This window comes from Saccopteryx bilineata, chromosome 1 (genome assembly GCF_036850765.1).
Source record: "Saccopteryx bilineata isolate mSacBil1 chromosome 1, mSacBil1_pri_phased_curated, whole genome shotgun sequence".
Lineage (NCBI taxonomy): Eukaryota > Metazoa > Chordata > Mammalia > Chiroptera > Emballonuridae > Saccopteryx > Saccopteryx bilineata.
Window position 1 is genome coordinate 155,466,430 of NC_089490.1, and position 27,287 is coordinate 155,493,716.

The window sequence follows — 27,287 nt, forward strand, 5'->3', positions numbered from 1 at the left end:
GCCTCCCTCTCCCACATCGGTCCATCTCTCCCCCATCTGACCTGGGGACAAAAACAAAGCGGTGCCAGAAACCTCTAGGCTCCCGAGATAGTCTCAGCTCTTCCCTGAGAGGCTTTAGTGTGACTTAACGTTTCTTTACCTCAGTTTACCTACCAGTGAAACTGGGCGAAAGGCGCCCAGTTGGCCCATCAGCTGGCCGGGTTTTTGCAAGGAAGCTGTTGAATAAGAGGCTATTGTTTTTAAAGGGAAACCCGTCAGACTCAGGGGATGGTTCCCTTCTTCGTTTTAGGAGACTAATCGAGCCGGATCCCCCTCCAACCTGGCCAGGCTAGACAGTCCACGAGGGTCTCAGCCTCTCACAGGGCGGGGGAGCCACACTCTTCACACCCCGCAGGGAGCATCTTGCCGCCTTCCAATTGGCCCAGCCAATTTCAGTTCCTGCTGCCATTGGTTGTCAGCTTCTCAATTCCCATTCGCCAGAGCCCATTGTGATGTCACGGACCCATGTGGGAGCGCCGCAGGCGGATTGGCTGGCGCAGCCAGCCAACCGCCGCAGAGAAAGGAATTTCCACAGTAGCCGAAGCGGCGAGGCTGATTTAAGGTGGTCTGAGCAATCCAGGGTCCCAGCGCTGCTTTTCTGCTTTTACACGCATACTCACACGCACCCGCACACTCACCCACCCACTACCACCACCACCAAAGCCACACACCACCAAAGCCCCCACACACACCAGCAGCTTTTCAGCTTTTACACACACACACACACACACTAGCACCAACAATAGCAGCAGCAGCAGCACTACTACCACCATGAAAACCCAACCAGGAGCCTGGACTGAACCTTTCTGTACAGTGAGAGGGAGAGATAACAAACTAAGCTCATTCCCTCATTTTGCAACTTTTTTTCTGAATTTTGCAGATGGGGAAACTGAGAGGTAGAGCTTGAAGCCCTCCTGGTGGCAAGTGAATTAGTTGGGGAAATGAGAAGGTTGTGCTACACAGTCCAGGCTGTAACTCACACCTGGCAAGGCCTTTCCCTGCCTTCTGCTCTGGCCGGATGTGGGATTTCAGCGAGTTATGGAGTAACAGGCTGTCTAGGGATCCTCCGATCTCACAGACAGTTCTCAATTGAGCCTCCCCAAATTCTCAAAATTGCTTCCAAGCTGAGGATGCTACTGCGTAGAGGAAAAAAAAAAAAGTCTGCTCCTTGTGTGTGGTCTTGTGGCTTCTCAGGCAATCCACAAATCTGTATTTACCATCCCCTGTAGAGTGTGCCTGGCTAAGAGATCTAAAGACTGGTGGGTAAAGGTCTGTCCTTTAGGAAACCCCCTGTGGACCCACCAGGCAGAGCCCCTGTTCTAGTGATAGGTCCCTCAGGCCCTGGGTCTGCCCCTGTGTCCTGGCATCAACTACATGGGCCCTGGAGTGTGTGTCCTCAGCTCCGTCTCTTGTCCCCTTCTCAACCGACCCTCTGAACCCTCTGGGCAAAGCTTGAGGCTGGGTCCTTTCTAGGGCCCCAGAAATCTATCATGAAGAGGTGGTTATAGAATAATTATCCACTTATCTCCAACTTTAGACAACCTGTGTTTAGTATGTGTGTGAGGAGAAGATGCCTTTTGGAGAAGATGTCTGGGGGAGGTGCCTTTAGGGCCTGGCTTGAAGAAATGGATTTTGTGCAGGCAGAAAAAGATCTAAGGGAATTTGAGGAAGAGATAAGCAAAGGCCCAGAGGTGGGAAAGAACACAGATTAGGTAATCTGGTTGGTGTAGCTGGAGCAGAGGGAGTGTTGAAAGTGGTGGAGGGAGGTGAAGCTGTGCCAGGCTGGGAGGTGAAGGGCATCTGTGCTAGCCTGAAGATCTGGGAATTTGTCCCAAGGTCAAGAGGAAACAATGAGAGGGCTTTGAGTGAGTGAGGGCCAGACTCAAATGGAAGGCGACAAGAGTGAAGGCTGCTCAGAGCCAGGGAGCCAGCTTGAGGTCCAGTGGGAGAGGATGAAGGGCCAATGCAGGCAGGGTGTTGTGGGGATGGGGAGCATTGGTTGCATGGCAGGTGATGGGGAGAGAAGAGGCTAGGTTGATGACTGGTGCTTTGTCTTGGGGGATAAGGGTAGATGGTAGAACCTAACAGGTCTGAGAAGATGCTTCATCTATAGCAGAGGTCTCAAACTCAACTCAGCATGTGGGCCGCAGAGCAAGATCACAGCTGTTCAGCAGGCCGCACTAGGTCTACAAAAGGCAACTGTTACGCAACACTTTTCTCACTGCAGTTGAAAACAAAAAAAAATCAGTACAACAAGCATAATCGTACATGCAGTTTACTCAGTGTCACAAAACGACCAGAAACTGTAGTTTGCATCACAACTGCTGTTAACTAAGTTAATATCTAGCTAGGATGCTAGAGAAATGAAAAATACAAGTAGGCCCCTAGGCTTACTTAATTTTATCCAAAATATTTTGAACTTTGTGGATTAGTCTGCGGGCCGCACAAAATTGTTCGGCGGGCTGCATGCAGCCCGCGGGCTGTGAGTTTGAGACCCCTGATCTATAGGCCTGGAGGACATCCAAGGGAGATGCTCAGTTGGTGGCTGGGTCTAAAGGTAGGGACCAGGGGTGGAACCAGAGCTTGGAGCCATCCTTGTGAAAGTAGTCTGAAGGGCATGGAGGTAGGGGGAGGAAAGGCTGCCTGCAAAAGTTTTCAAATGAGGACTTCACAAAACCCTCACCCCAACATGAACCATAAGCATTGTGGAATTGCGGAACTCCCTTTTTCTTAGTATTTCCCAACAAGAGTATGGTCAGTGATTGCTACCTTTAGCTACATCACTGTTTCTTCTCATCCCACTTCCTGTTAGTTTATTGAGTATTTACTATGTGCCATCTCTGCAGGGACCAAGACAGGCTTTGTCCCTAGTACTAGGAGGAGACAAATAATGACTAGAACAATACAGGAAGAAACATGATCATGTCAAAAACAAAACAAACTCTGTTAAGACCTAGAAAGAGAGAGAGAATAGGATGCAGTGTTTGAAAAATAACAGGGTCAGCGTTCTTTAAGTGGGTGGCCAGCAGGGGCCTTTCTGAGGAGGTGACATCTGAACTGAGACCTGAATAATCAGAAGCAAGGAAACAGTCCTTTCAAAGATCCTGAGGCAGGACTGTGCCTGGTGAGTTGAAGGAATAGTGAGGAAGGAGGCTAGTGTGGCTGGAGCAGAGTGACTAATGGTGAAAGTGAAGGGAGATGGGATCAGGGAGGGGAAGAAAGTGAGGAGGTTTGTACAGGGCTTTATGGGAACAAAGAGGAGTTTGGATTTTATTTTGACAGCACTAGGGAGCCATGTAATACGCCCTTTAAAACATACACACTCTAAAAAAAAACAAACAAAAAAACACATAGACACTCACAGGATCTCTCTTTTCCTCCCCACCCATGGCTTTCTGTTTTGTTTTGTTTTTAAGATTTTATTTATTCACTTTAGAGAGGAGAGACAGAGAGAGAAAGGTGGATAGGATCAGGAAGCATCGACTCCCATATATGCCTTGACCAAGTAAGCCCAGGGTTTTTGTTTGTTTTTTGTTGTTTTTTTTTTTGTATTTTTTTCTGAAGTTGGAAACAGGGAGGCAGTCAGACAGACTCCCGCATGCGCCCGACCAGGATCCACCCGGCACGCCCACCAGGGGGTGATGTTCTACCCATCTGGGGCGTTGCTCTGTTGCAACCAGAGCCATTTTAGCGCCTGAGGCAGAGACCACAGAGCCATCCTCAGCACCCAGACCAACTTTGCTCCAATGGAGCCTTGGCTGCGGGAGGGGAAGAGAGAGACAGAGAGGAAGGAGAGGGGGATGGGTGGAGAAGCAGATGGGCGCCTCTCCTGTATGTCCAGGCCGGGAATCAAACCCGGGACTCCTGCATGCCAGGCCGACGCTCTACCACTGAGCAAACCGGCCGGGGCCAAGTCCAGGGTTTTGAACTGGTGACCTCAGCGTTCCCGGTTGACACTTTATCTACTGTGCCACCACAGGTCAGGTGACTTTCTGTTTTTATCTTTCAGATCTCTTCTCCAAAGTTAACCTCCTCAAAGAGGTCTTTCCCAGATACCCCAGATAAGTAAGTTTTCTCTTGTTCACTTCTATCACTGCTCCCTAAACTCTTCCTTTGTGCAAATAATTCCATAATTACCATGTTGTGATCTTGTTGTCTGAACTCAAAGACAGAATCTGTTCTCCATCTACCATTGTATTCCTGGTGCCTAAAGGATGTCTGGCATATAGTAGATACTCAATAAATTTGTTGTCTGGAAAGAGATATTTTTAAGTTTGATAAGGACTTTTGTATGCCTTCACTCACCTATTAACATGAGTGCAGACATTAACAAGAGTCGAGAGTTTTTCTGTTTTGTTCCCTGCCGATCCCTAGTGCCTAGAGCAGTGTCTGGTCCAGAGTAGGCATTCAATACCTGTTTGTTGACTGACTTAATGAATGACCCTGAGGTTTCTCCTAAGCAAGATAGGAATGAGAATGACCCATGTGAGTGTGAGGGATGTTCACTGGATGTCTGAGGTCTGGGGGTGGGGTGGGAGGTGGAGCCCCTGCCCTTAGAGAGACCTCAGTCTGATGGCAGATTCAGCTTCTATTTTTAAAAATACTTTAAAATTTTTATTTATTGATTTTTAGAGCGAGAAGGGAAGGAGAGAGGCAGACAAAAATATTGATCTGTTCCTGTATATGCTCTGATATGGAATGGAACAGGCAACCTTTGTGTATCTGGTCCGTGCTCCAACCAACCAAACTATCAGGCCAGGGCAGAGATTCAGTTTCCATTTTCATTAGGACCTTTGCCTTCTAGGAGCCCATACATAGTCTGAGAGGGTAGACAGCCTAGTCTGCTGCTGGTGGCAATTGGAACACAAACTCCCATTCTGGGAGTTTACTGTGTGCCCCGCCAGGCTGAGGGCTGTTCATGTATCATCTCATTTAAAAATAGTCCTAGCCCCTGACTGCCATTTTCAGAGAATACTGAAACCCAGAGTGGGAATAAGCCTGGATCTTCCCAGCACCTCCTTTCCTCCTCTGGGCCTTTGCATGTGCTATTATTCCCTTTCCCCTGGGGGAAGGCTTCCCTACCAGCACTTGGCAAGGCTGCTTCTTCCAGATCCTTAAGTCTTAGCTCAGGTCCTCAAAAGGGCCATTTCTGACCACAAATAGCTCCCTTCCCACCAAGCAACTCCCCACCGTGGACCACCAGGTATTTATTTGTTTCCTTGCTTTTCTTTCTTGAGCTCTACGGGAGAGAGAGGGAGGTCGATGTTTGTGTGACTTTAGGCGAGTCTCAGTTTCTCCACTGGGCACTGGTCAAAAGAAGAGGGTGGGTTCCGGGGGCTACGGCTCGCGGTTGGGAGGGCGATGAGTGGACGGCTGGCGGACCGGGTGGGCGGCCCCGGGGGCGGCGGCGCCACCTTAAGGCGGCTCTGCCCGCAGCTCCCGGCCGAGCCCCGCCAGAGGGAGGCGGCTCGGAGCGGGGTCCGCCGCCCGCGCCTCCGACACCCGGACGCGGCTCGCCGACCTTCCGCGACCGTCGCCTCGCGCCCCTGCCCAGGGGAGTGGGCCTAAGCGCCGCTCTCAGTCCCCGCGACCCCTCGCGCTAGCTCGGGGGACGCGGGGGACTCCGAGGTCCCCTGCCCCACGCTGCCTCGGCTTCTTTCTCCTGGCAGACCCCCGCCCCCAGCCTCTCTACCCCCCCACATTGTCACATTCTGGCGCGAGGTGGGCTTCCTGAATCGGCAGGATGTATCCCCAGGGAAGGCACCCGGTGAGTGGGGTCCCGGGATGCAGGGGTGGGGGACCCGGGCACCCGGGAGCTCAGACCCTGACATTCCCGCTAGACCCCGCTTCAGTCCGGCCAGCCCTTCAAGTTCTCGATCTTGGAGATCTGCGACCGCATCAAAGAGGAATTCCAGTTCCTTCAGGCTCAGTACCACAGGTGAGGGGCGGCGGGACACCCCGCCCGGGAGACCCGGGATTTCACCCGCGAGCTCACCTAGGAGCCCGGGGAGAGGGGCGGGACGAAGGGGCGGGCCCAGGCCAGGCTGGGCCTCAAGGGTGAGGGGAAGAGGGAGGCCCCTTCCCGGGGCAAGGAGAGGGTTTCCTGGTGGAAGCGCAGGTGAGGTGGATGGGGACGCTTGGTGCTGGGGTATTGTGAGCCTAGGAAGATGTGGGAAGGACTGGGACGGGGTTGGGGGTAGTATAAGGAAGTGGGGAGGGCTGAATCAAACCCATGGCTTTGAAAACTGGCCCTGATAGAGGGTGCCCATGGTTCTCCCTTGGAGGAGGCAAGAGAGTAGGGCCCTCATGCCCTGTCTCTTTCCCAGCCTCAAGCTGGAATGTGAGAAGTTGGCCAGTGAGAAGACTGAAATGCAGCGACATTATGTCATGGTGAGGGGTTAGCATGCCAGGGTGGGGGGATTGGGAAGCAAGGCTCAGGATGTGAGTGCGGACTCACTGTGCCATTCTGGGGTATGTCCCTGCCCCTCTCAGTGCCTCATTTTCCTTATCTGTAAAGTGCTGGTTGGGATTCGAGGCTCTTTCTTCTGGGATTCTCCCAGCTTAAGAACAATAAGACAAGAATGTCCCCTGTTCTCATGGGCATCTCTGAGGGGTCAGGGTCTCTGTGTACCATCCTGAGAGAGAGTGGAGGGGGCACCTGCGTTCCTCTAGGGGGTTCTATGGGACTGGGACAATCTATATTCTGCTGTGAACCCCCCAGCCTGGGGGCTCCTGGAAGACCCAGAGTCACCCAGCCACCCAGGGCTGGGCATCCATCGGCACCGTGGACATTCCAACTGGCTTTTCCTTTGCAGTACTATGAGATGTCCTATGGGCTCAACGTTGAAATGCATAAGCAGGTAACCGTATTGGGGATAAAGGTGTTCAGTAGGGAGAATGGGGGTCAGGAAGCTGTGAGAAGGACCCCAGTGCTAGGGTAGTCTGCGGCAAGGCAGATCCAGGGAACAGGGGTCTTAACCCGAAATCTCTAGGACCAGGAGGCCAGATATTATTAGCCCTTGGGATAGAAAAATAATTCTGAACTTCTGGAGCCTTCGTCCAGTAGCTGGAGACATTGTCCAGCAGAGAGGGGATTAGTGAGCAGGGCCAGGTATCCCTGTTAAGGAAGGCTCGTAGCAGAGGCCTGCAGCCAGGTCAGGGAGGTTGTGAAGGTGACTTCTGTTCTGGGAGAGAGCCAGGTGGACAGTCTTGGAGCTCCCTTTTACCCTGGCAAATCTGACATTTGGAGATGTATCCTGAGGGTCTGAGATGACTTCAAGCTTCTGTTGCTGTTTTGAAGGGTCTGAGATTGAATCCTAGTACTCTGAGGTTGTGAGACTCTCCTACACTTCAAAGAGTGATCTTAAGGTTCTGAGTTAGAACCAAAGGTTCTGAAATTGACTTCAATTTTCTAAGATTAACCCTGAGATACTGAAACTGACCTCAAGGTTCTTTGATGACTTCTAATAAGATGAAGATTTTGAGATTGATGGAATTTTCGATTCTGTCCATCAGAATATTAGAGCCAATGGGCAGGGCCTAGTGTTGGGTCCTCTGGGTAGATGGGCTAGGAATGTAGAGTGCTGGGGGTGTTTGCCCTGGCATGCTTTTCTGGGTGTGTGTGGGCTCTGCTGGTTCTGGTGTGGGTGGAAGGGAAAGTGTCTTTCTGGAGCATGATGTGGTTCCATGGGTATATGAAATAGACCCCCTTATGGGGTGGCAGGCATGGGGTAGGGCTCAGGTGATGAGATCCTGGCTCCGCCTTCCTGGTGGGAACATTCCCACCCCTGATACACACAGCACACAAACACCCCTATAACCCAGGCAGAGGCAAAGCACAGGCTAGCTGCACACACAGCTGGATAAGCCACAGCCACCTCTTTCCCACCCACAAGGCTTCCCTTCTGTTCAGCCTTAATGGGTCCCCTCAACCTTGACCCTGCCTCCGATGAAGCCTACAGGTAAAGCCACACTGTTTTCACTCAACTCTATACTTCTTACACTAAGTGTGGGCTTTCCTCACACCAACCAACTCTTCATTTAACACCAGTGGGATGGTCTACAATTCAGCTCCATTCTGACACTCTCTGCCTAGAGTTAGTGCAGACGCCACAGGTTCAGGGATCAGCCCCACAAGGCTCCCCCTCTTCAGATGCCATTTGCAAGTCTGGGCCACCAGTACTTCTGACCAGTTGGCTATAAATTGAGGGGCTCCTACCACTCCCTCCATGAGTTTGATAATTTGCCAAAATGGCTCACAGAACTCAGGAAAGCTCTTACTTGCTATAACCTGTTTATTATAAGGGTTATAATTCAGGAACAGCTAGATGGGAAGATGCATAGGGCCAGGTATGATCACCTACCAAAAGCTCTCTAAACCCTGTTTTTAGAGTGTTTTTCTTTAAAAAAAACTTCAGTTATTTAATTTGCCCATGTTCTAGAAAATACCCTCAACCCCTTGGGTCCCCAAATCAGCCCAAGGAGCTATTAGGGACTAGAAGTGGCTGGGTCCTCAGCAGAACGCTAAACTGGGCCTAGGGGAGTGGCCCACTCTGCCAAGGGCCAAGAGAGTGACAGCAGATGCCCGACCCTGGGGGAGGGGCCAGAGGAGTGGCCTGTCAGTGGGGGCTGAGGGCCAGAAGCCCTGGGAGGTGGCCCCAAGCCATGGAGGTCACAGCGAGGAGCCTCTGCCTGTCCCTGGAGTGCTCTTCGCTGCAGTGCTGGCTCCAGGGTAGTAGGAAGAGGCCAGAGAAGTGGGTCTGGACAAACAGCAGCTCGCACCATGTCATGGGGAGTGAGGTCTGGAGAGGCCAGCCACATTGCCAAGAGTCTACAGAAGCACTATGAGCGGTACATGGCAGAGGCCAGGAGACTGAGGAGCAGGGTGAACCCAGCCAGACCCAGAGTGGTGGTCAGGGGGAGGAGAGCCGGCGCTGGGTCTGGCAATACTGCAGGGGCAGCAGCAGGCTGCCCGTTTCCAGCTGGAGGTGCCTGGCCCTGACCCTGGTGGGCAGATGGAGTAGGGGGGGGACATGTGATATTGAAGAATACAGTTTGGAGGGAAGTGAATGCTACCCAGGGTCTGGGTGTCATCTCCCAGCAGTTGCCCTTGGTAAATGAGTTGTGCCTACTGCTCCTGGCTGGGAAACTGGGTCCTTTTCAGGGAGCCAGTTGTGTCATGGGGCCAGGCCCTGGCCACTTGCTTTGAATTACTGAGTAATTTCAGCTGTAGTACAAGGGACTCCTAGGGGTAGGGGGCGACCCCAGGGGTCACAGCGTTGCTGGGAGCCCTGTGCCAGGCTCTGGTTGTATAGCCTGACCTCTGTGTCTCAGGCTGGGGGTCTTGGCTCCTGGGGCCTCCTCTCTGCTGCTGCTGGTGACCGCCATTGCTCCGCTGGTCTGTGCTGGTGTTGGGGTCCCTGATGCCTGGGGCAGTGGGTCAGTGCCCTGTGAGGTGTATGTTGAGACCCAGGCGAGAATCAACATCAGAAGGCAAGCACCCTGAAAAGGACCATCATCTCATAACCCAGCCCTTTAGCCAGGGTTATGGTATCTGCCTTTTCTACTACACTACCGAGTGCCCAGCTTAGCCAGCTCCATAGCAGACTTGGGCACTTCTAGGCCGGAGGCACTGTGGTGGCACATGTCTGAATGCACCCACTCCTCTGCTGTGTGGAGGCTCACTACATAGGCAGGATTGATTAGATTATTGGCCACTGGTGACTGACTCAATCCCAATCCTGCTCTCCTCCCTGGAGGTCAGTGGATGGGGCTAAAAGTTGCAACCCTTTAAGAAACTCGGGTGTGGTTGAAATGGGCTTGTTATAACTAACCAATGATACCTTCCTGCACTCAGAAATCCCAAGGGTTTGAGGGGCTCTATGCCAAGAACTGGGCACAAAGATCAAATACATATTTGTGATACCACACCACAACAACTTCCCTTGAGTGTGCCGCACTGAGATTTCTACCCTGGGTCGCAGAGGAGACCTAAAGAGGGACATGGGTTCAGCCAGAGCTCAAACCTGGGGCTCCCAGCGGAGGCTCCCCCTCCAAGTCCCCTCCCAATTGCTTCCTGCCAGGCCGAGATTGTGAAGCGCCTCAGTGGCATCTGTGCTCAGATTATCCCATTCCTGACCCAGGAGGTGAGTGGGCCTGGTGGGGGCGGGAGGAGAGCTGGAAGACTGAAGCGGGGTGGGTAGGGTTGGATGCTGCAGGCACTGGTTCTGCCGAGTGGTTTAGGGGCCTGGACACTGGCTGGGGCATGGGCTTCAGGAATGGCAGGTAGAGGCTGAGTGTGAGGAGTGGAGCTCAAGCTGCATAGGCTACCTGGGCCTGAATTCTGGCTATGTGCTGTGGCCTTGGGAAGAGCAAGCTGCTCGTCCTCTCTGTGCTTCTGTTGTGAAAAGCTAATACATACAAGGTGGTGGGGATGATGCTGGGTGCTTAGTAAGCACCCAATAAAAGTTAGTCCTTACATTATGCTCAGTGAAATAAGCCAGACACAGAAGGACAAATACTGTATGATGTCACTCATAAGAGGTCCCTAGAGGGGACAAACTCATGGAGATAGAATCGTGATGGGAGTTGTACCGGCTACATTTCAAGTGCTCAGTAGCCACACATAGCCAGTGGCTCTGTACCCAACAGCACAGATAGAGAAAATTTAATCATCACATCATAGAAAGTTCTATAGCATTGAACGTTGAATACAGCACAACCACCAACCACGTCATGGATGAGACTTAAAACAATGTTGAGTGAAGGAAGCCAGACACAAGAGAACATAGAAATTGAGACATGAAATAGTTCCACATGGGCAAATTCAGGCAAGTTTGGGATGGCAGTTGTAGGTGGGAACATGATACAGAAAAACAAAATAGTGCTTTCGCAAAGGTGAGGAGGGGCATTATGACAGGCAGGCAGGGTGTATGGGGCCACCTAGAGGCTTCCAGTTTCTATTTTCGGACCTGAGTGGTTGGTGTATGAGTGCTGATTTCTACAGTGGTTCTTTACTGAGGGTGATCCTGCCTCCAGGAGACACTGGGCAATGTCTGGGACATCTGTGGTTGTCACACTGGAGGTACTCCTGGCATTGAGTGAGTGGGATGCTGCTCAATCCCCTACAGTGCCCAGGATGGCCAGAGAATGGTCCGGTCCCAATGTCAGCAGTGCCGAGGAAAGACCCCAATTTATCATTAATAGTTTTAACTGTACTTACATGCTTTGTTTCTTTTTTTCTGTTTCATGATTTAATAAGGAAAGGGAGAGCTGGATAGAGGAAAAATAGCGAGAGCCAGGGCAAGGATGTGGGGAGAAGAGGAGAGCAGGCCCCAGAGGGCACTGCCTGGGCATACGGGGCTCCAAGCAGCCAGGGGGTTCTCCTGAGCGCCCCCTTTCCCACATTCCCCACCTCCCAGCATCAGCAGCAGGTGCTACAGGCCATGGAACGTGCCAAGCAGGTGACTGTCGGGGAGCTGAACAGCCTCATTGGGGTGAGTCATCCTGGCCCCTGCCCTGCCTGCCCTGGAGAGACCTCACTCCCAGATTTCCACAGCAGTAGATGCTAAGGCTGGGGTTGCTGTGTGGGCAACTGGCCTGGGTGGACCCTGTGCCCACTGTCCATGGCCTCTTGGGCTAGGAGTACTACTGGGCACCCAAATCCCCCCACTTGCCTCCGGCCCACCCCTCCTCCTCTCTAGCAGCAGCAGCTCCAGCCGCTGTCCCACCACGTACCCCCTGTGCCCCTCACCCCTCGCCCATCTGGGCTGGTGGGTGGCAGTGCTACAGGGCTGCTGGCCCTGTCTGGAGCACTGGCCGCCCAGGCTCAGCTGGCTGCCGCTGCCAAGGAGGACCGGGCAGGTGTGGAGGCCGAGGGGTCCAGAGGTAAGTGGGCAGCACAGGATGGCATTGGCTGGGGGATGTGTTTGGGGGTGAGGACTGGCAGGCTACTCTGCCCAGAGCACCAACTCATATAAGTGCGAGGAAATGAGTGAGGGGGCTGCAGGGCCCCTTTATTTCCGACTGGCTGTGTGTCCTTGGGCAAGTTACTTACCCTCTCTGGGCATTTATCTTATTGGAATGGGGAAGGGATAATCCACTCCTTACAAGGGTGTTGGAAGAAGAAGGGAGATTCTGAGCTGGGAAGAGGGCTTTGTAAATTGTATAGGGCTGTGCCACATCTGGCACCACGGGAGATGAAAGCCTCATTATTTTTCCTTCTCTCTCTCTCCTTTGTCCCCAACCCACCAGTGGAAAGAGCCCTGAGCAGGGTAAGTTGAGGGACTTCTGGGAACTTGCCCTCTTATATAGCATTTGCTTTGTATTCATGTGTGGCTAAAACTGCTTGTTCTGAGCTGATCAGGGCCACATCCAGCCTTCAAACTGTGTTGCTGGGGATCTGCCCATAGGCTAGAGTTTTATTTAAAATTTTCAATCATGAGCTATTTTTGCAATTGAATGAGTGAATGCATGCCCATGGTAGCATTCTATCCATCCTTTCACTCATTAATTGATCAGCCATTCAATATTATTATCTACAAGAGCACTGCCCAACAGAAATACTATGTTAACCCTGTAAGTAATTTATTTAAAAATTAATTTTGAAATAATTATAGATGCACAGGAGGTTGCAAAGAAATGTGCAGGGAGGTCCTATGCACCCCTTACCCAGCTTCTCCCAATGATAAAATCTTATAAAACTAAAATATAGTATCAAACCTAGGAAACTGACATAAGCACAACCCATGGAGCTTATTCGGATTTCAGTTTATAAGCATTCATTGTGTGTATGTGTGTTTGCAAATAGTTAGTTCTTTGTAGCTTTTTCAAGTTTAGCCTTGCACCAAAATCACCACAATCTCCTATGCAATTATAAATTTCCTAGTAGCTACATTAAAAAAAGTTAAACAGGTCAAATTAATTTCAGTAGTATATTTCATTTAATACAGTGTATCCAAAATGTTTCAACTTGTAATCAACATAAAAATTACTAGTTAGATATTTTACATTCTTTTTATTGAACTAGGACTCTAAGATCCAAATACATTTTGTACTTAGAGCTCATCTCAACTTGCACTAATGCCCCCTAGGGGACACTGGGTGATGTCTGGGGACATTTGGAAGGTCCCATTTCCCAGATGGGATGCTTGAGGCACAGATAGATCCTAATAACAGCGGTGAGGATGCTCAGTCTTGGCTGGGCCAGGATGCAGTCTAGGGGCCCAGGGCCCTGACCCTTCTCCCTGCCTGGCTTCTCTCTCTCTGCAGAGTTCATCCCCCTCTCCCCCTGAGAGTGTGGTGGAGGAGGAGCAACCAGGGGGCCCAGGTGGCAATGGGAAGCAGCAAGCTGAGGAAAAAGATCTGTCGGGACCTTATGTGAGTGGGGGCAAGAGGAGGATTGGGGTATGGCCTTGACCTGCCCCAAGCCTTCCAGAGCCCAGCTCTTGACTCCAGAGCCTTCCATAACTCCCCATTGCTCATGGAGCACTGGCCAATTAGTTGGGCCAGCCTTAATTCTTTAGTTGCTTAAGTCACTGCAGCCTCTGGACCACGCACTATTTTCCCACCTCCTGGCTTTTGCTCTGGCTGTTCTCTCCCCCTAGAACCCTTTTCCCCCTACCTTTCAGAGACCAGTTTCTCCATCAAGGTACAAAAGAACTGCTATCTCCTGCAGGAAGCTGTCCCTGACCGCCTCACTGGAAGGCAGGGACCTCCTCTCTCATTGTCAGAGTGACTGCCGCTCCTATAGTTTCAAATTCTAGTGCCCCAGGGATCATGCTGAAAATGTAGCTTGGGACTGAGGCCAGCTGCAGTGGGTGGGGTAGCGGTGGGGAGGGCACTTGTCCCATCTAGGTGAGCAGCTGTGACTTGGTCCTAGCTGACTAGTGGCCAATCCCGCTGTTTCTCTGAGAAGACTTTAATCTTTTTAAAAAATTTTATTAAACCTAATAGCTTGCTTTGTAAATGTCAGCGAATAATTTTGCTATAAAGAAGAAAACGGGGGATAGGAAATCAGAACAAACCCACCCACTGGGCAGATATGGCCTCCAGGCTGCAACCTTTGGTCTTCCCTTGGTTTCCAGCCAAACCAGAGGGCAGCCCAATGTATTTCTTCCGAGGGCAATGGGGAGCCATAAAAGGATGTATAGCAGATGTGGGGATAGGTCTTAGGAGCATCTCTCCGGGCCTAGCTTGGAGGGCTACCTGGAAGGGGCAAGGCTGCAGGCCAGGAGTCCAAGAAGGGGTAAATGTCTGTGTTGGGGCCTTGGGTATGGGGAGTGGGGTGGGCAGATGGATGGGTGAGAAGGAGCTATGGATGGCTCCTGGTCTCTGGCTCTGCTTCATCACTGCACAGAGGAGGAAACTGAGGTCCAAGGAGGGCTGGGAGGCGCCCAGGGGCCACCCAGCAAGTCTTGGCACCCAGCACTATCTCCCTTGTCCTTTTCCAGGAAGGACCCCCCTACCTCCCACTCCCCACCCCCAAGCCCTCCCTTGTGTTGAACAAATGCATCTTCCCTTCTGACTCAAGCAGATATGTTGCTGTAGCCCCAGAATTCCTATCCAACCCAGTGCTGGGTGTATGCTCTCCCTCCTCAGTAAATGTAAGGGGGTGTGGAGGCAGGGGTCTGGTCAGGGTGAGGTCTCTCCCCTATGTCCCTCCAGGAGAGCGATGAGGACAAGAGTGATTACAACCTGGTGGTGGATGAGGTGAGTTGAAGTCCAGCCTCCTTGACTCTGACCTCCAGAGACGGGGAACTAGATCTGGACACAGCAAATAGTGGGTTTTCTGAAGTATGGGGATCCCAGAGGGACTGGGGTTATTGGTTCCCTCTCTGTGGGGCCTGGGGCCAGGGGGAGTAGGGGTTTCTGACATCCTTTCCATGGCACAGTGGGGAAACTGAGGCCCAGGATACAATGGAGATGGGCAGCAGAAGTGGCTTCAAGCCTTGGCTTACTCTGTGACTTTGGGAGAATGACTCCCTCTTCCATGGTTGCTTCTTTCCTTATCTGTCTTGTGGGGGAAAACCTTTATTAGTTATTGCTGTTTGTGGTTATAGAGTAGGTCCTATCGTTAAACCCATTTTACAGATGAATAAACTGAGGCACCAGGAGGTTTCATGATCCTCCCAAGGTGGGTAGCAGGTGCCCTGTCTAGAGGTTAGAGTGGAGTTCAGGAGGGAAATAGAGGGTCTCTTTTCTCACCTACTTCATCCCCCATTCAACATCACCTCCTCAAACCCAGGACCAACCCTCAGAGCCCCCCAGCCCAACTACCACCCCATGTGGAAAGGTGCCCATCTGCGTCTCTGCACATCGGGACCTTGTGGAAAGTCCAGCCTCCTTGGCTTCCAGCCTCAGCTCACCACTCCCCAGAGCCAAGGAGCTTGTCTTGGTAAGGAGGAGTAGGGGAGGCCTTGAAACTTTATTTGGGGGCCTGGAAACAGATACTATCCCATTAGACATGGGGCCATGAGAAATTGGCCAGGCTAGTGTGATCCAGCATTATTCCAGATTATTTGGTCACCTTCCTAACCTACCCCTCTACCCTATCCAGGTGATATTTCCTTGATGGAGTCACTCTGTTGTACCTAAATAAATATTAAAAGGCAACTTTCGCCCTGGCCCGATAGCTCAGTTGGAGAGCATCATCAGGAAGTGCAGAGATTGCGTGTTCAATCCCCCACAGACAGCAGCAGATCAATGTTCCAGTCACTCTCTCCCTGTCTCCCTTTCTCTCTCTCCAAAATCAATACAATAAATATTTAAAAGGCAACTTTGCAAGTAAACTTTGTAAATACATATTAAGAGGCAACTCACTATCTTATGTGGAAGTCAAGTATCTCTTGCAATAAATAGGAAATTCCCCCAAAATAAACAGTGAAACTGTAGAATGGGCCACTCCCAAGGCAGACTTCACCCCTGCAAGTATTAAGGTCTTTGAGAGGCATTGAAGACACACCAACCCCATCTGAGATGCTGTCCCTGCCAGGAACCAGGATTAATATCAGAACAACTTTCTCCTTGTCTCCTTCTAGGTTTAATGCCAGGCATAGAGACCACCTAAGATTATTCCCCCTGGGGAATTCTTAAATCAGTTCCATTGTCTTTCCCCCTCCCCAAATCACCCTTGCCCTGAACCTACATCCGAGATTGCTTCAGTTTCTAGACTTACCCTCCCAGCAGGTTGCTATGGCAACCGTCAAGGTTGGGGCTCACTTTGCATCTCATGTCCCCTGCTCCTACCCCAGACCAGAGAGGGGGAGGGGCAGCTCTGTTCTAATGGAGAAGCCCCCTGTCCCCACGCTATCTCCATCCACTCCCTCCTAGTGGGTGTATAGGTGTGGCTGTCACAATACTTGTCGTTTTGTGATGAAAAGATAAGACGTAACCAACACAAGACAAAGATGTGAAGTCTCTAAAAAGGCAAAGTTGGTAATGGCAGAAAGCTGAGACAACCCAGCATGCTCCTATGTGGAGGTTTGGCTTCCCTCTTCTCCAGTGTCCCAATGGGGAGGAACAGCTGTGGGGGACAACCCCTTCCCCCTGGGTGGAAGGAAAAGTCCGCCAGTACTAAGTGCTCTTCCTTCATCTGGGAGAATGCTGTGTGGTCTCCAGTGTCATAAACCCACCCTAGACCTTCCCATTCCTTGTCCCCATAGGATCTAACAGCCCCCAACTTTGTCTCTTGCCTCCATCTGTGGTCCCCACTCCCTGCAGGATGTGCCCATGCTGTGGGCCCACCTGGCTTCATTCTGTCTACCCCACATCCCTGACCATGTACTCACACTACATATCATACGTATGCACAGTTCTTGACATACATGTGCCTGTTGGTTCCCTTCACTGTGCATGTGTGTGCATGTGTCCGGGTGCCCACTTGGCATTCCAATGTGTGCAGACACTCATGTGCCCCGTGTCCATGGGATCAGCTGCAGGGCCCATTCTCCTGCTATGTGCATGTCTGAAAGTATCTGAAATCACAGAGGTGCACTGCCAGGTGCAGCCAGCTCCCCTGAGCCCCGGCCTGCCACTCTACCTGCTCCCTTTTCCCACCCGTTTCTGACCAGATCCTTGGCCTACAAGGTGCCAAGTAGCTGGTGGTGTTCAGTACTGGCTTTTCTCCCCAGAATGATCTTCCCGCCAGCACTCCTGCCTCCAAGTCCTGCGACTCCTCACCGCCCCAGGATGCGTCCACTCCTGGGCCCAGCTCAGCCAGTCACCTCCGCCAGCTCGTTGCCAAGCCAACACCTTCCACAGACAGTATTGGTGAGCACCTACCGGTGACTGTTAGAGAGGGTCTCCTCTCTGGGGGGGGGGGTTCTAGAAAGTAGTAGGTGGTGGGGAGAGGCAGGAGGTTTGGATTCCAGCTTTAGCATTGCCTTGATCCTTTTCATGATTCCGAGTTAGACACTGGCTCACCCTGGGCTTCAGTTTTCTCTTTGTCTTGGCTTGACAGGTGGCGAAACTGAGGCCCAGAGAGAGGAAGTAACTTATCGGTGGCTTCAGCCTAGTGTACAGGAAAGACAAGCTTTAGAGTCAGATAGGCTTAGGTTTCAGGCCATACTTGGACACTGCCAGCTGCATGACCTTGAGCAAGGGACCAAATCTCTCTGAGCCTCAGACTCCCCATTAGTAATGTGGGGGTGACAGTGTTCTTCTTTTCTGTTTTATAGCCAGGTCCTGTACTGGTTTTGGGGTCCCAGAAAGAAATCATCCCTGGAACTTGCCCTTAAGGAGCTCCTAGATGATGGGGAGGAGACCCAGACCCCAAAACTCCCAGTCCTGTGTGATCATGGCTGGGGTAGAAGAAGGGCCCTAAGACAGGCCAAGATGGAGACTAAGAGTGAGCTGGAGAGGCTCAAGGATATCCTTAGATGTTGTTAGACATTGTGTCTATGTTTTGAGGGATGAGTAGAAGCTCAGAAACTGAAGGAGGAAGGGAAAGGAGTGTCATCCAGAGGGAACAACAGTTGCAAATGTCTAGAGATATGACAGGGTGTGGTGAAAGCTGGATTAGAGAGTAGGAGCCCTGAACCTCAAGGTGCTGGCCCAACCCCAAGGGAGTGGAAGCAGGATCTGGGTCCAGGGTGTCTGAAGACCTGTCTTTGTCTTTTCTCACTCAGCCCTGAGGAGCCCTCTAACCCTGTCCAGTCCCTTCACTGCGTCCTTCAGCCTGGGCTCCCACAGTGCACTTAATGGGGACCTCTCTCTGCCCAGCTCCTACGTCAGCCTCCACCTGTCCCCTCAGGTCAGCGGCTCTGTGGTGTATGGACGCTCACCCATGGTGAGTCCTCAGTGTGGGAGATGCCAGAAGGTGTCAGCAGGGCCTAAGAGCTGGAAACTGGAGGGAAAACCAGTTGTACAAAGAAAAACAAGGAGTTGGGAAAGGGAGGAGAGTCCTGGCCTGGCAAGTGTGAAGATAATGTGAGGGTGTTAGTAGTTCCACAAATAATACAAATCAGCACCTGTGACTGTGGAAAAAGCAACTATGACTATGCTGCATTCAGAGGAACAAAGATGCCTGACCAGGTGGTGGCACAGTGGGTAGAGTGTCAACCTGGGACCTGAGGACCCAGGCTCAAAAACCCCAAGGTCGCCAGCTTGAGCATAGGATCATAGACATGACCCCATGGTTGCTGGCTTGAGCCCAAAGTCGCTGGCTTGAGCAAGGGGTCACTGGCTTGGCTGGAGCCCCTGATCAAGGCACATATGAGAAAGCAATCAATGAACAACTGAAGTGCTGCAACTACGAGTTGATGTTTTTCATCTTTCTCCACTCTTGTCTGTCTCTGTCTCTCAGAAAGAAAAAGAAAAGGAACAGAGAGCTTTAGCCAAGAGAATTGAAGGTCCCTTCAGCCTCCTGGCAGATGCTGTCAGTTGTTAGTCCTTATTTTTTAAGGGACAGTGACAATTCTGGTAGATTGCAGAGGAAGGACTAGCCCGGGAGCAAATGGGAAGTGATATGTCACAAGGAGGAGTTGAAGGAGAGATGTGAGACCCTGATTTGCGGTGGGGGAGCAGAGAGGGTCTGCAGTGGCCCCGGAAAGCAGTACTGGGACTGATGGCTGACAGTGAGCCATCCCAAAGTGGGTCAGGATGCCTTCAGAGGGAATAAAATGCCTGTCACTGGAGAAACCCAGGGCAGAGGTTAGGTGGGCACTTGCAAGAGATGTCATAGAAAAGAAATCAGCAAATGTTTTCTGTAAGGGGTGGGATAGTAATTATTTTTGGCTTTGAAGACCAGTCGGTCTCTGTCACAACTTCTCAACTCTGCTTTATGTAGCTCAGAAACCACTGTAGACAACATATAAATGAATGAGTATGGCTGTGTGCCAATAAAACTATAAAAACAAGCAGGGCGCTGTAGTTTGCAGACTCCTGTTCTGAACATTGGATGGAAGATTCTTCAAGATCCTTCCAACTTTTGGGCTCTAGGATTCCCTGGACAGAGACCTTGGATTTCCCTTATGTGAAAAGCCTCCACTCTCCTATTTGTAGTATGGGAGAGGAGAGGGCATCTGTGCCTTCTTGGGGAGGGACTAATAAACACACTGAGGGTCCTCTGATGAACAGAGACGGATATGGCAGGCAGGGGAGCATGGGAGAGGCACACATGGGTTTGAGTCACCTGCTCTGTGACAGCCCCATTGGCATTTTGGCAGATGGCATTTGAATCTCATCCACATCTCCGAGGGTCATCCATCTCTTCCTCCTTGCCCACCATCCCTGGGGGAAAGCCGTGAGTACGAGGGTGGGGCTCCCTGCCTCCCCTAAAGGGACTTCCATGTGGGATGGTGGTTAGAGTTCCCTGCTGCCTTTCCAGAAAGTCTCTTCGGTAAGATAATGGGAGCTCCCATCTACCTTAGGTCTACCTGCTCCCTTTTCCCTTCTTCCTTCTCTCTGGAGAGTGGTAGGTAACCAGCAAAATTTTGACTAGTGGTTCTCAACAGAGGTACACTTTGTTGCTTCCCCACTTTAGGACATTTGATGATACCAGGTGATATATTTGGTTATCACAACCAAATGCTTCCAACCTCTAGCAGGTGGGGGCCAGGGATGCTGCTCAACACCCACAGTGCCAGGATGGCCCTCCACAGAGAAGGACCTGGCCCCAAGTATCTATAGACCTATCTCCCATGGTGGGAACATTCTCCACTGGCTGCTGTCCAATCTGATTACCATCAGCTACCTGTGGCTTTTGAGCACTTGAAATGTAGCCAGTGCATCCAAGGAACTGAAATTTTAAATTTAACTTGCCACTTGTGGCTGGTGGCCACTATTGGACAGCACTCTCTGGAACTCAAAGTATCTTTGTGGACATTTACTAAGTGCTTATTGACCCAGCACCAGGCCACCACCTGGACACCTTTCTTTTGTACGATGCTGACTGTCCCACATCTCCTTTGACCATATGGTTCCCTTCCCTAAATGCTGGGGCACTAGGCAGCCTTTCGGGGAGAGGGTGTGGAGGTACCCCCATATCCTTCCAGGCACCCTTTCCCAGTACATCATGCCCACCTCCTGTTCAGGGCCTACTCTTTCCATGTGTCTGCGGATGGGCAGATGCAGCCAGTACCCTTCCCATCGGATGCACTGGTGGGTGCAGGCATCCCACGGCACGCACGGCAGCTACATACACTGGCACACGGCGAGGTGGTCTGCGCAGTCACCATCAGCGGCTCCACGCAGCACGTGTACACGGGAGGCAAGGGCTGTGTGAAAGTGTGGGATGTGGGCCAACCCGGCGCCAAAACTCCAGTGGCTCAGCTGGACTGCCTGGTAAGGCGGGGCAGGGCCTGTAACATGGATGGGGGCAGGGCTAGCAGGCAAGTGGCCAACAGAAGGAGCACTTATAGGCCAAGCCCGCAGGGATTATCAATCAGTGGGTTGGAGTTTATAGGCAAACCAAGGGCGGAGTTTAAAGTCCAATGGGGCGAGGCTTATAGGCCAGTGGGGTTGGAGCTTATAGCCCACCAAGTGGGGCTTACAAGCCAACCTAGGGTAGGACTTCCAGGCTAAACAGTGGTGGGATGCGGCTTCTTCAGCCAGGCTCCTGGAGGCAAGGCTGGGGGGTCAACCCCAAGCCCTTGTTTCTGTTTTCTCCCAGAACCGGGATAATTACATTCGTTCCTGCAAGCTACTGCCAGATGGTCGGAGTCTGATCGTGGGTGGTGAAGCCAATACCTTGTCCATTTGGGACCTAGCAGCACCCACGCCCCGCATCAAGGCCGAGCTGACCTCCTCAGCCCCCGCCTGCTACGCCCTGGCAGTCAGCCCTGACGCCAAGGTCTGCTTTTCCTGTTGCAGTGATGGCAACATCGTGGTCTGGGACCTGCAGAACCAGACCATGGTCAGGTTGGTGGTGGGTGCCCTGGCACCTTGGGCAAGCCCCTGCCTCCTTTCCTTTTATGCTGTGGGGGCAGAGGAGTGGCCTTGGAAGATGCTGGAACAGCACCAACTCCAGGATGGATTCCCGGGCCCTTCTCCCTCTAGGCAGTTCCAGGGCCACACGGATGGTGCCAGCTGTATTGACATTTCTGACTATGGCACTCGGCTCTGGACAGGGGGCCTGGACAACACCGTGCGCTGCTGGGACCTTCGGGAAGGCCGCCAGCTGCAGCAGCATGACTTCAGCTCCCAGGTGCCCAAAGGGGTCCAGCAGGAGGGGGATAGAAGCTCCAGGAATCTGGCCTCCCTTCCTCTCCCCCTGAGGCACCCACTCCCAGGTGCTGGGCAGGACAAAATACCTGCTGTGTCACTTTTCTTGTCCTTCAGATACAGGCCTTCCCCTTTATTCTCCAAAGACAGACACAGGGAGCCACAAAAGAGCTGACTCATATTACACTGTGGGGCTGCTAAGACCCTCAGATTATCTTCCCAGGTGTTCTGGCCAAGCCATTCCTTCATTCCTTTGTTTCTCTTTGTGTAGCTGGTTTTTCTACCCAACCATCAACCTTTGACCCCACTGAGATCTTCTGACCACCACCCCTCCCCACCCCCCACCATCCTAGGACTCACCCTAGGGGAGCTGCTACCTGAGAGGAAAAGTAGAGGTTGACATAGGAGCTGGGCACAGGAAAGTCTTTGTTGATGACTCTGTGGAAATCCAGGCTGAAGGATGTGGTGAAGGAGCTGGACAGAATTAGGGGGCTTCTCAGTGCCGAATCAAGGGCAGGTCTTCAGGTACTCTGCACCCAGATCCTATCTCCCAGTGCTTTGAGGGCAGGGTGAAAGCTCCTTGGCCTGTCCTTAAAGGCCTCTGTTGTCTATCCTCAAACACACCATGCCCTGTGACATCTCTAGTCCTCCTTACTTATTGTTTTCTCTAGCTGACATGACTTTCTTTCCTTTCTCCAACTGGTAAACTCCTACTCATCCTTCAAAACCCATCCAATTTTCCCCCTCCTTGAAACTCCCAACTTTCTGTTCTATTTTTTCTTCTCTTTAGCTTGAATATTTTCTTGGTAGGGAAGTCAGGGTTGCAGGTAGATATAGTTGTCCATCCTCTATTGCTAAAACTTAGATGGGTTGTATACATATCAGCGGATCCCATGATGAGTGTCTCTTACCCCACCTGGGCACCTGGCTCTATACAGGAACATTTCAATATGGCCAGGGGAGAACATGTGAAACCTTCCAGTCTTCTCTCTGCTATATATTTATGTTTCTTTCTACACATCTTATTTGTAAGATTTTGCAAGGTTTAGGCTGGAACATGATCTTATTCCTCTCTGTACCTCATGTGGGGTGGGGCACAGAATGATGAGGCCACTAAATCCTTTCAAATCATAGTAAAAGGTATTGGCACGTAGGGAAAGTTCCACGTTGGGAGTCGCAAGGCCTGGTCCTTCACGAACTTGCTGGACTTGCTGCATGACTTTGAGACAGACTTGGCCTCAGCTTCCCTTCCGCCATCTGCTCAAGGGGAGCGACTGTCCTTTCCTGGCTTTACCCTCCACCCCCTTTCCCTCCCTTCCAAAGCTATGTTCATTCAGAGCAGATAATGGATGTGAGGCCCCAGGGTTCCATGTAATGTTGATTAATATTAATGATTTGACATGCAGTTGCCTGCTGCTTCTAGGCCCTGGGCCAGCTGCCTCTCCACGCAGGGGCCACAGCTAGAGAATGAGAGTGTTGGACCTCTCCCCTCCTCCCAACCCTTTTCTGGGCATCTCCCACCATCCTAAGGGGTTTTGACTCTACCTCTTCCTTTTTCATCCTCAGATTTTTTCCCTGGGCCACTGCCCCAACCAGGACTGGCTGGCCGTCGGCATGGAGAGCAGTAATGTTGAGATCTTGCACGTCCGCAAGCCAGAGAAATACCAGCTGCACCTTCATGAGAGCTGTGTGCTGTCCTTGAAATTTGCTTCCTGCGGTGTGTCTGTCTGGGGCTGGGGTGGGACTCGAGGGCACTGGGACAGGATTGCCAAAATGCAAAATGAAACAAATGCCCTACAACAAAAACACAGTTAATTTTTTTCTAATTGATTTTGGAGAAAGAGGAAGGGAGAAAGAGAGAAACATTGATTTGTTCCACTTATTTATGCATTCATTGGTTGATTTTTCTATTATATATGCCCTGACCAGGGATTGAACCTGCAACCTTGACATATTGGGAAACCACTCTAACCAACTGAGCTACCTGGCCAGGGCCAAAAAACTATTAAATTTGAATTTTAGATAAACAACAAATATTTTGTTGGCATAAGTATGTCCCAAGTAATGCACAGGATATACTAATACTAAAAAGCAACTAATTTTTTAGTACAAATATATCCCAAATATTGCATGGGCTGTACATATACTAAAAAAATGATGAAATACTTGGGACACATATGCACTAACAATGATTTGGGTTCATTGAGATTCAAATGTGACTAGGCACTGTGTATTTTACCTGACCAGCCCTCTCCTGGGGCACCCATTTCTTGACGACCAGATGGAGCCCCAGGGCCTTGACTTTACCATCTTGAAAATGGAAGGATCAAACTTCAGTTCTTTAAGGGGCCTCATGTTCCCCAAATGAGGGCAGAGGTCCCCTAAAGGGAGAGGACAGACCCACCTGTCCCACTGTGCCATCTCTGCCTGCAGTCCCAGGCTTTCTTTACTACTTCCCTCCTCGAGCCCTCCTGCTCTCCTTCCTCCAGGGCGGTGGTTCGTGAGCACTGGGAAGGACAACCTGCTCAATGCCTGGAGGACGCCGTATGGTGCCAGCATTTTTCAGGTATGTGGCAGTCTGGAGACCTGCCCCTGGCAGGATGCCATGTGCCCCAGGGTGGCTAAATTGGGAGTGAAACAGGAGCTGCAAACCTCAAGAGCTGGTAGCTACCAAAGCAGGGTTGGCAAACTTCAGTCCACCAGCCACATTGGCACACAGCCTGTTTTCCTTTTAACTGTGGTAGAATGCCGCGAACCAGCGGGGCTCCTAATAACGATGCAGAATTAAGGAAACACACTTATCAGAACAAAAACGATGGGACCAGGAAGACTCTTCAACATGCCTGGCAGTATCGGAGTGCCCCATAGCCCCAGTTTGCTTTATTATATAGCCATATGCAAATCAAGGACTTTGATACAAAGTTGCACATCCAAGGCTAAGACAGGAACTCTCCCAAGGCAAAAACAGGATACGTTAGTGAAATCTACCAACATCTGAAAACAAAGAGTCAGAGGAAGGGGATGTAAATTGCTTCCAGCAACCTAAGGAAGCAAGTGAAGTGGGTGCAAATACTCATCATCATAGCCAATATGGAGATGGAGGGGGGAGAACTTAGCCTTTTGCTAAGCCTCGAATCTACAATGGCTTTTTGCCATTTACGGTCCACAACAGTAAAATATAACAAAATTTACCATCTTAACCTTTTTTTTTTTTTTTCCGTATCTGGAAACGGGGAGGCAGTCAGACAGACTCCCGCACGCGCCTGACCGGGATCCACCCGGCATGCCCACCAGGGGGTGATGCTCTGCCCCTCCGGGGCGTTGCTTTGTTGCGTCCAGAGCCATTCTAGCGCCTGAGGCAGAGGCCACAGAGCCATCCCCAGCACCCGGGCCATCTTTGCTCCAATGGAGCCTCGCTGCGGAGGGGAAGAGAGAGACAGAGGAAGGAGAGGGGAAAGGGTGGAGAAGCAAATGGGCGCCTCTCCTGTGTGCCCTGGCCGGGAATCGAACCTGGGACTCCTGCATGCCAGGCCGACGCTCTACCGCTGAGCCAACCAGCCAGGGCCCATCTTAACCATTTTTAAGTGCATAGCTCAGTGGCATTAAATACATTCACACTGCTGTGTCACCATCACCACCATCCATCTGCAGAACTTTCTCGTCTTCCCAAACTGACATTCTATCCCCATTAAACACTAATGCCCCCTTCTGCTCTCCCAGCTTCCCCCAGCACCCACCAATCTACCTTCAGTCTCTATGAATCTGACTCTATTAGGGACCTCCTATGAGTGGAATCACATAGTATTTGTCCTTTTGTAACTGGCTTGTTTCACTGAGCACAATATTCTCAAGGTTTATCTAGTTTCTAACATGTGTCAGAATTTTCTTCCTTTTAGGCTGAATAACATTCCATTGTCTGGATGGACCACACTTTATCCATTCATCTGCTAATGGACACTTGGTTATTTCCACCTTTTGGCTTATTTTGAATCATGTTGCTGTATGCTGCTGTGAGCATTCACATGTTTTTATGTGGGCACATTTTCATTTCTTCTGGGCATATATGTAGGAATAGAATTGCTGATAATTATTTAATCATCATTGGAACTGCCAGACTTTTCTAAATTTTCCATTTCCATCAGCAGCACAGGAGGGTTCAAAATTCTCCCCATACTCAGCAACACATTATTGTCTTTTTTATTATACTTATCCTAGTGGGTATGGAGTGGTTTTTACATTTTTAAAGGGTTGCAAGAAAAAAAAAAAGTATATGAGGTTGATTTGTTTAGCCTCTGGACTTAATGGCTAACGTCATATTTGGACTTTAGGCAAAGCCTGAAAATGCACTATTGTGCCCTTAACAGAAAACGTTTGCTGAGCCCTGCTGTAGGTCATCATGCCCTTAGCATAGCCCTCTGCCCTGCTGTGGTCTGCCTGGTGCACATCCTCTCTGACTTCGCAGGGAAGGGTAGCATTCCAGTTCCATCTCTCTTGGTATTCAGATAACAGAGGTCCTGCCCTTGCCAGGAGCATTATTACTGTTACTGAAGGAAAGGGCCTTTCTCTGGAACAGGTGTTGCTTCCTTGCTCTTGGCTCCCACTCTGGGATCTCCTGAGCCCTGTTTTGGCCTGATCTTAACTATAGGCTCATCTATGGGGGGCCAGCAGAGGCTCCAGTCACCTTGCCTCTTCCTCTGAACACCATGCAGCTGGTCAGGAGCTTGCACCAGCCTGTGCCAGTGTCAGCTATGCCTCACCTCTGCCTTCTCTCCCTCTCCTCCCTTTTACAGTCCAAGGAATCGTCCTCCGTGCTGAGCTGTGACATCTCTGGAAATAACAAGTACATTGTGACGGGCTCAGGGGACAAGAAGGCCACCGTGTATGAGGTGGTCTACTGACAGAATCTCCTTCCTTGTACCCCTGGCCCTATTCCTGGGGGAAGGGCGTGCAGAACAGAGACCCCCAACACCCACCTCTCCGGTTGTACCTGTAGGCACCAAACCTCATCTGCTTTCTGGCCAGCCACTTCACATCTTACCCAGCTGGATGTGGGGATGGGCTGGCAGAAAGACGGGAAATAAATGTATTTATCACGCTTGCCTTCTGTCTTGGGCTGGGGAACTGGGTACCATTGCTTTTCTTGGACAACTGTTCTTTTTTTTGTGGCAGAGTCAGTGAGAGGGAAAGATAGGGACAGGAAGGAAGAGAGATGAGAAACATCAATTCTTTGTTGAGGTTCCTTAGTTGTTCATTGATTGATTTCTCATATGTGCCTTGACCATGGGGCTACAGCAGGCTACAGCAGACTGAGTGACCCCTTGCTCGAGCCAGCGACCTTAGGCTCAAGCTGGTGAGCCTTGCTCAAACTAGATGAGCCCGTGCTCAAGCTGGCGACCTCGGGGTCTTTTTTATTTATTATTATTTTTTATTTATTCATTTTAGAAAGGAGGGAGAGAGAGAGAGGAGGGGGGGAGGAGCAGGAAGCATCAACTCCCATATGTGCCTTGACCAGGCAAGCCCAGGGTTTCGAACCGGCAACCTCAGCATTTCCAGGTCGACGCTTTATCCACTGTGCCACCACAGGTCAG

General features: G+C 51.1%; 1 protein-coding gene and 1 pseudogene across 5 annotated transcripts; one reads left to right on the forward strand and one right to left on the reverse strand.

The window, feature by feature from the left end:
• The first annotated feature begins 5,512 nt into the window (after positions 1–5,512).
• Positions 5,513–26,797, forward strand: TLE2 (TLE family member 2, transcriptional corepressor). 5 transcript variants are annotated; one of them, XM_066276683.1, is made up of 20 exons: positions 5,513–5,806; positions 5,880–5,977; positions 6,366–6,429; positions 6,855–6,899; positions 10,122–10,184; positions 11,460–11,534; positions 11,742–11,925; positions 12,292–12,311; positions 13,309–13,416; positions 14,704–14,748; positions 15,284–15,433; positions 17,169–17,307; positions 18,165–18,325; positions 19,704–19,780; positions 20,571–20,820; positions 21,149–21,396; positions 21,535–21,682; positions 23,266–23,416; positions 24,189–24,265; positions 26,490–26,797. In XM_066276683.1, exons 1-20 carry the CDS (start codon positions 5,783–5,785, stop codon positions 26,595–26,597), a joined length of 2,235 nt encoding a protein of 744 aa, XP_066132780.1. In that variant the 5' UTR covers positions 5,513–5,782; the 3' UTR covers positions 26,598–26,797. The 5 variants fall into 5 exon arrangements, with proteins under 5 accessions (XP_066132780.1, XP_066132792.1, XP_066132782.1 ...); XM_066276695.1 differs by having other exon boundaries at positions 18,165–18,289; XM_066276685.1 differs by having other exon boundaries at positions 11,745–11,925.
• LOC136321031 (transmembrane and ubiquitin-like domain-containing protein 1 pseudogene) lies at positions 8,753–10,043 on the reverse strand (annotated as a pseudogene).
• Positions 26,798–27,287: the final 490 nt, after the last annotated feature.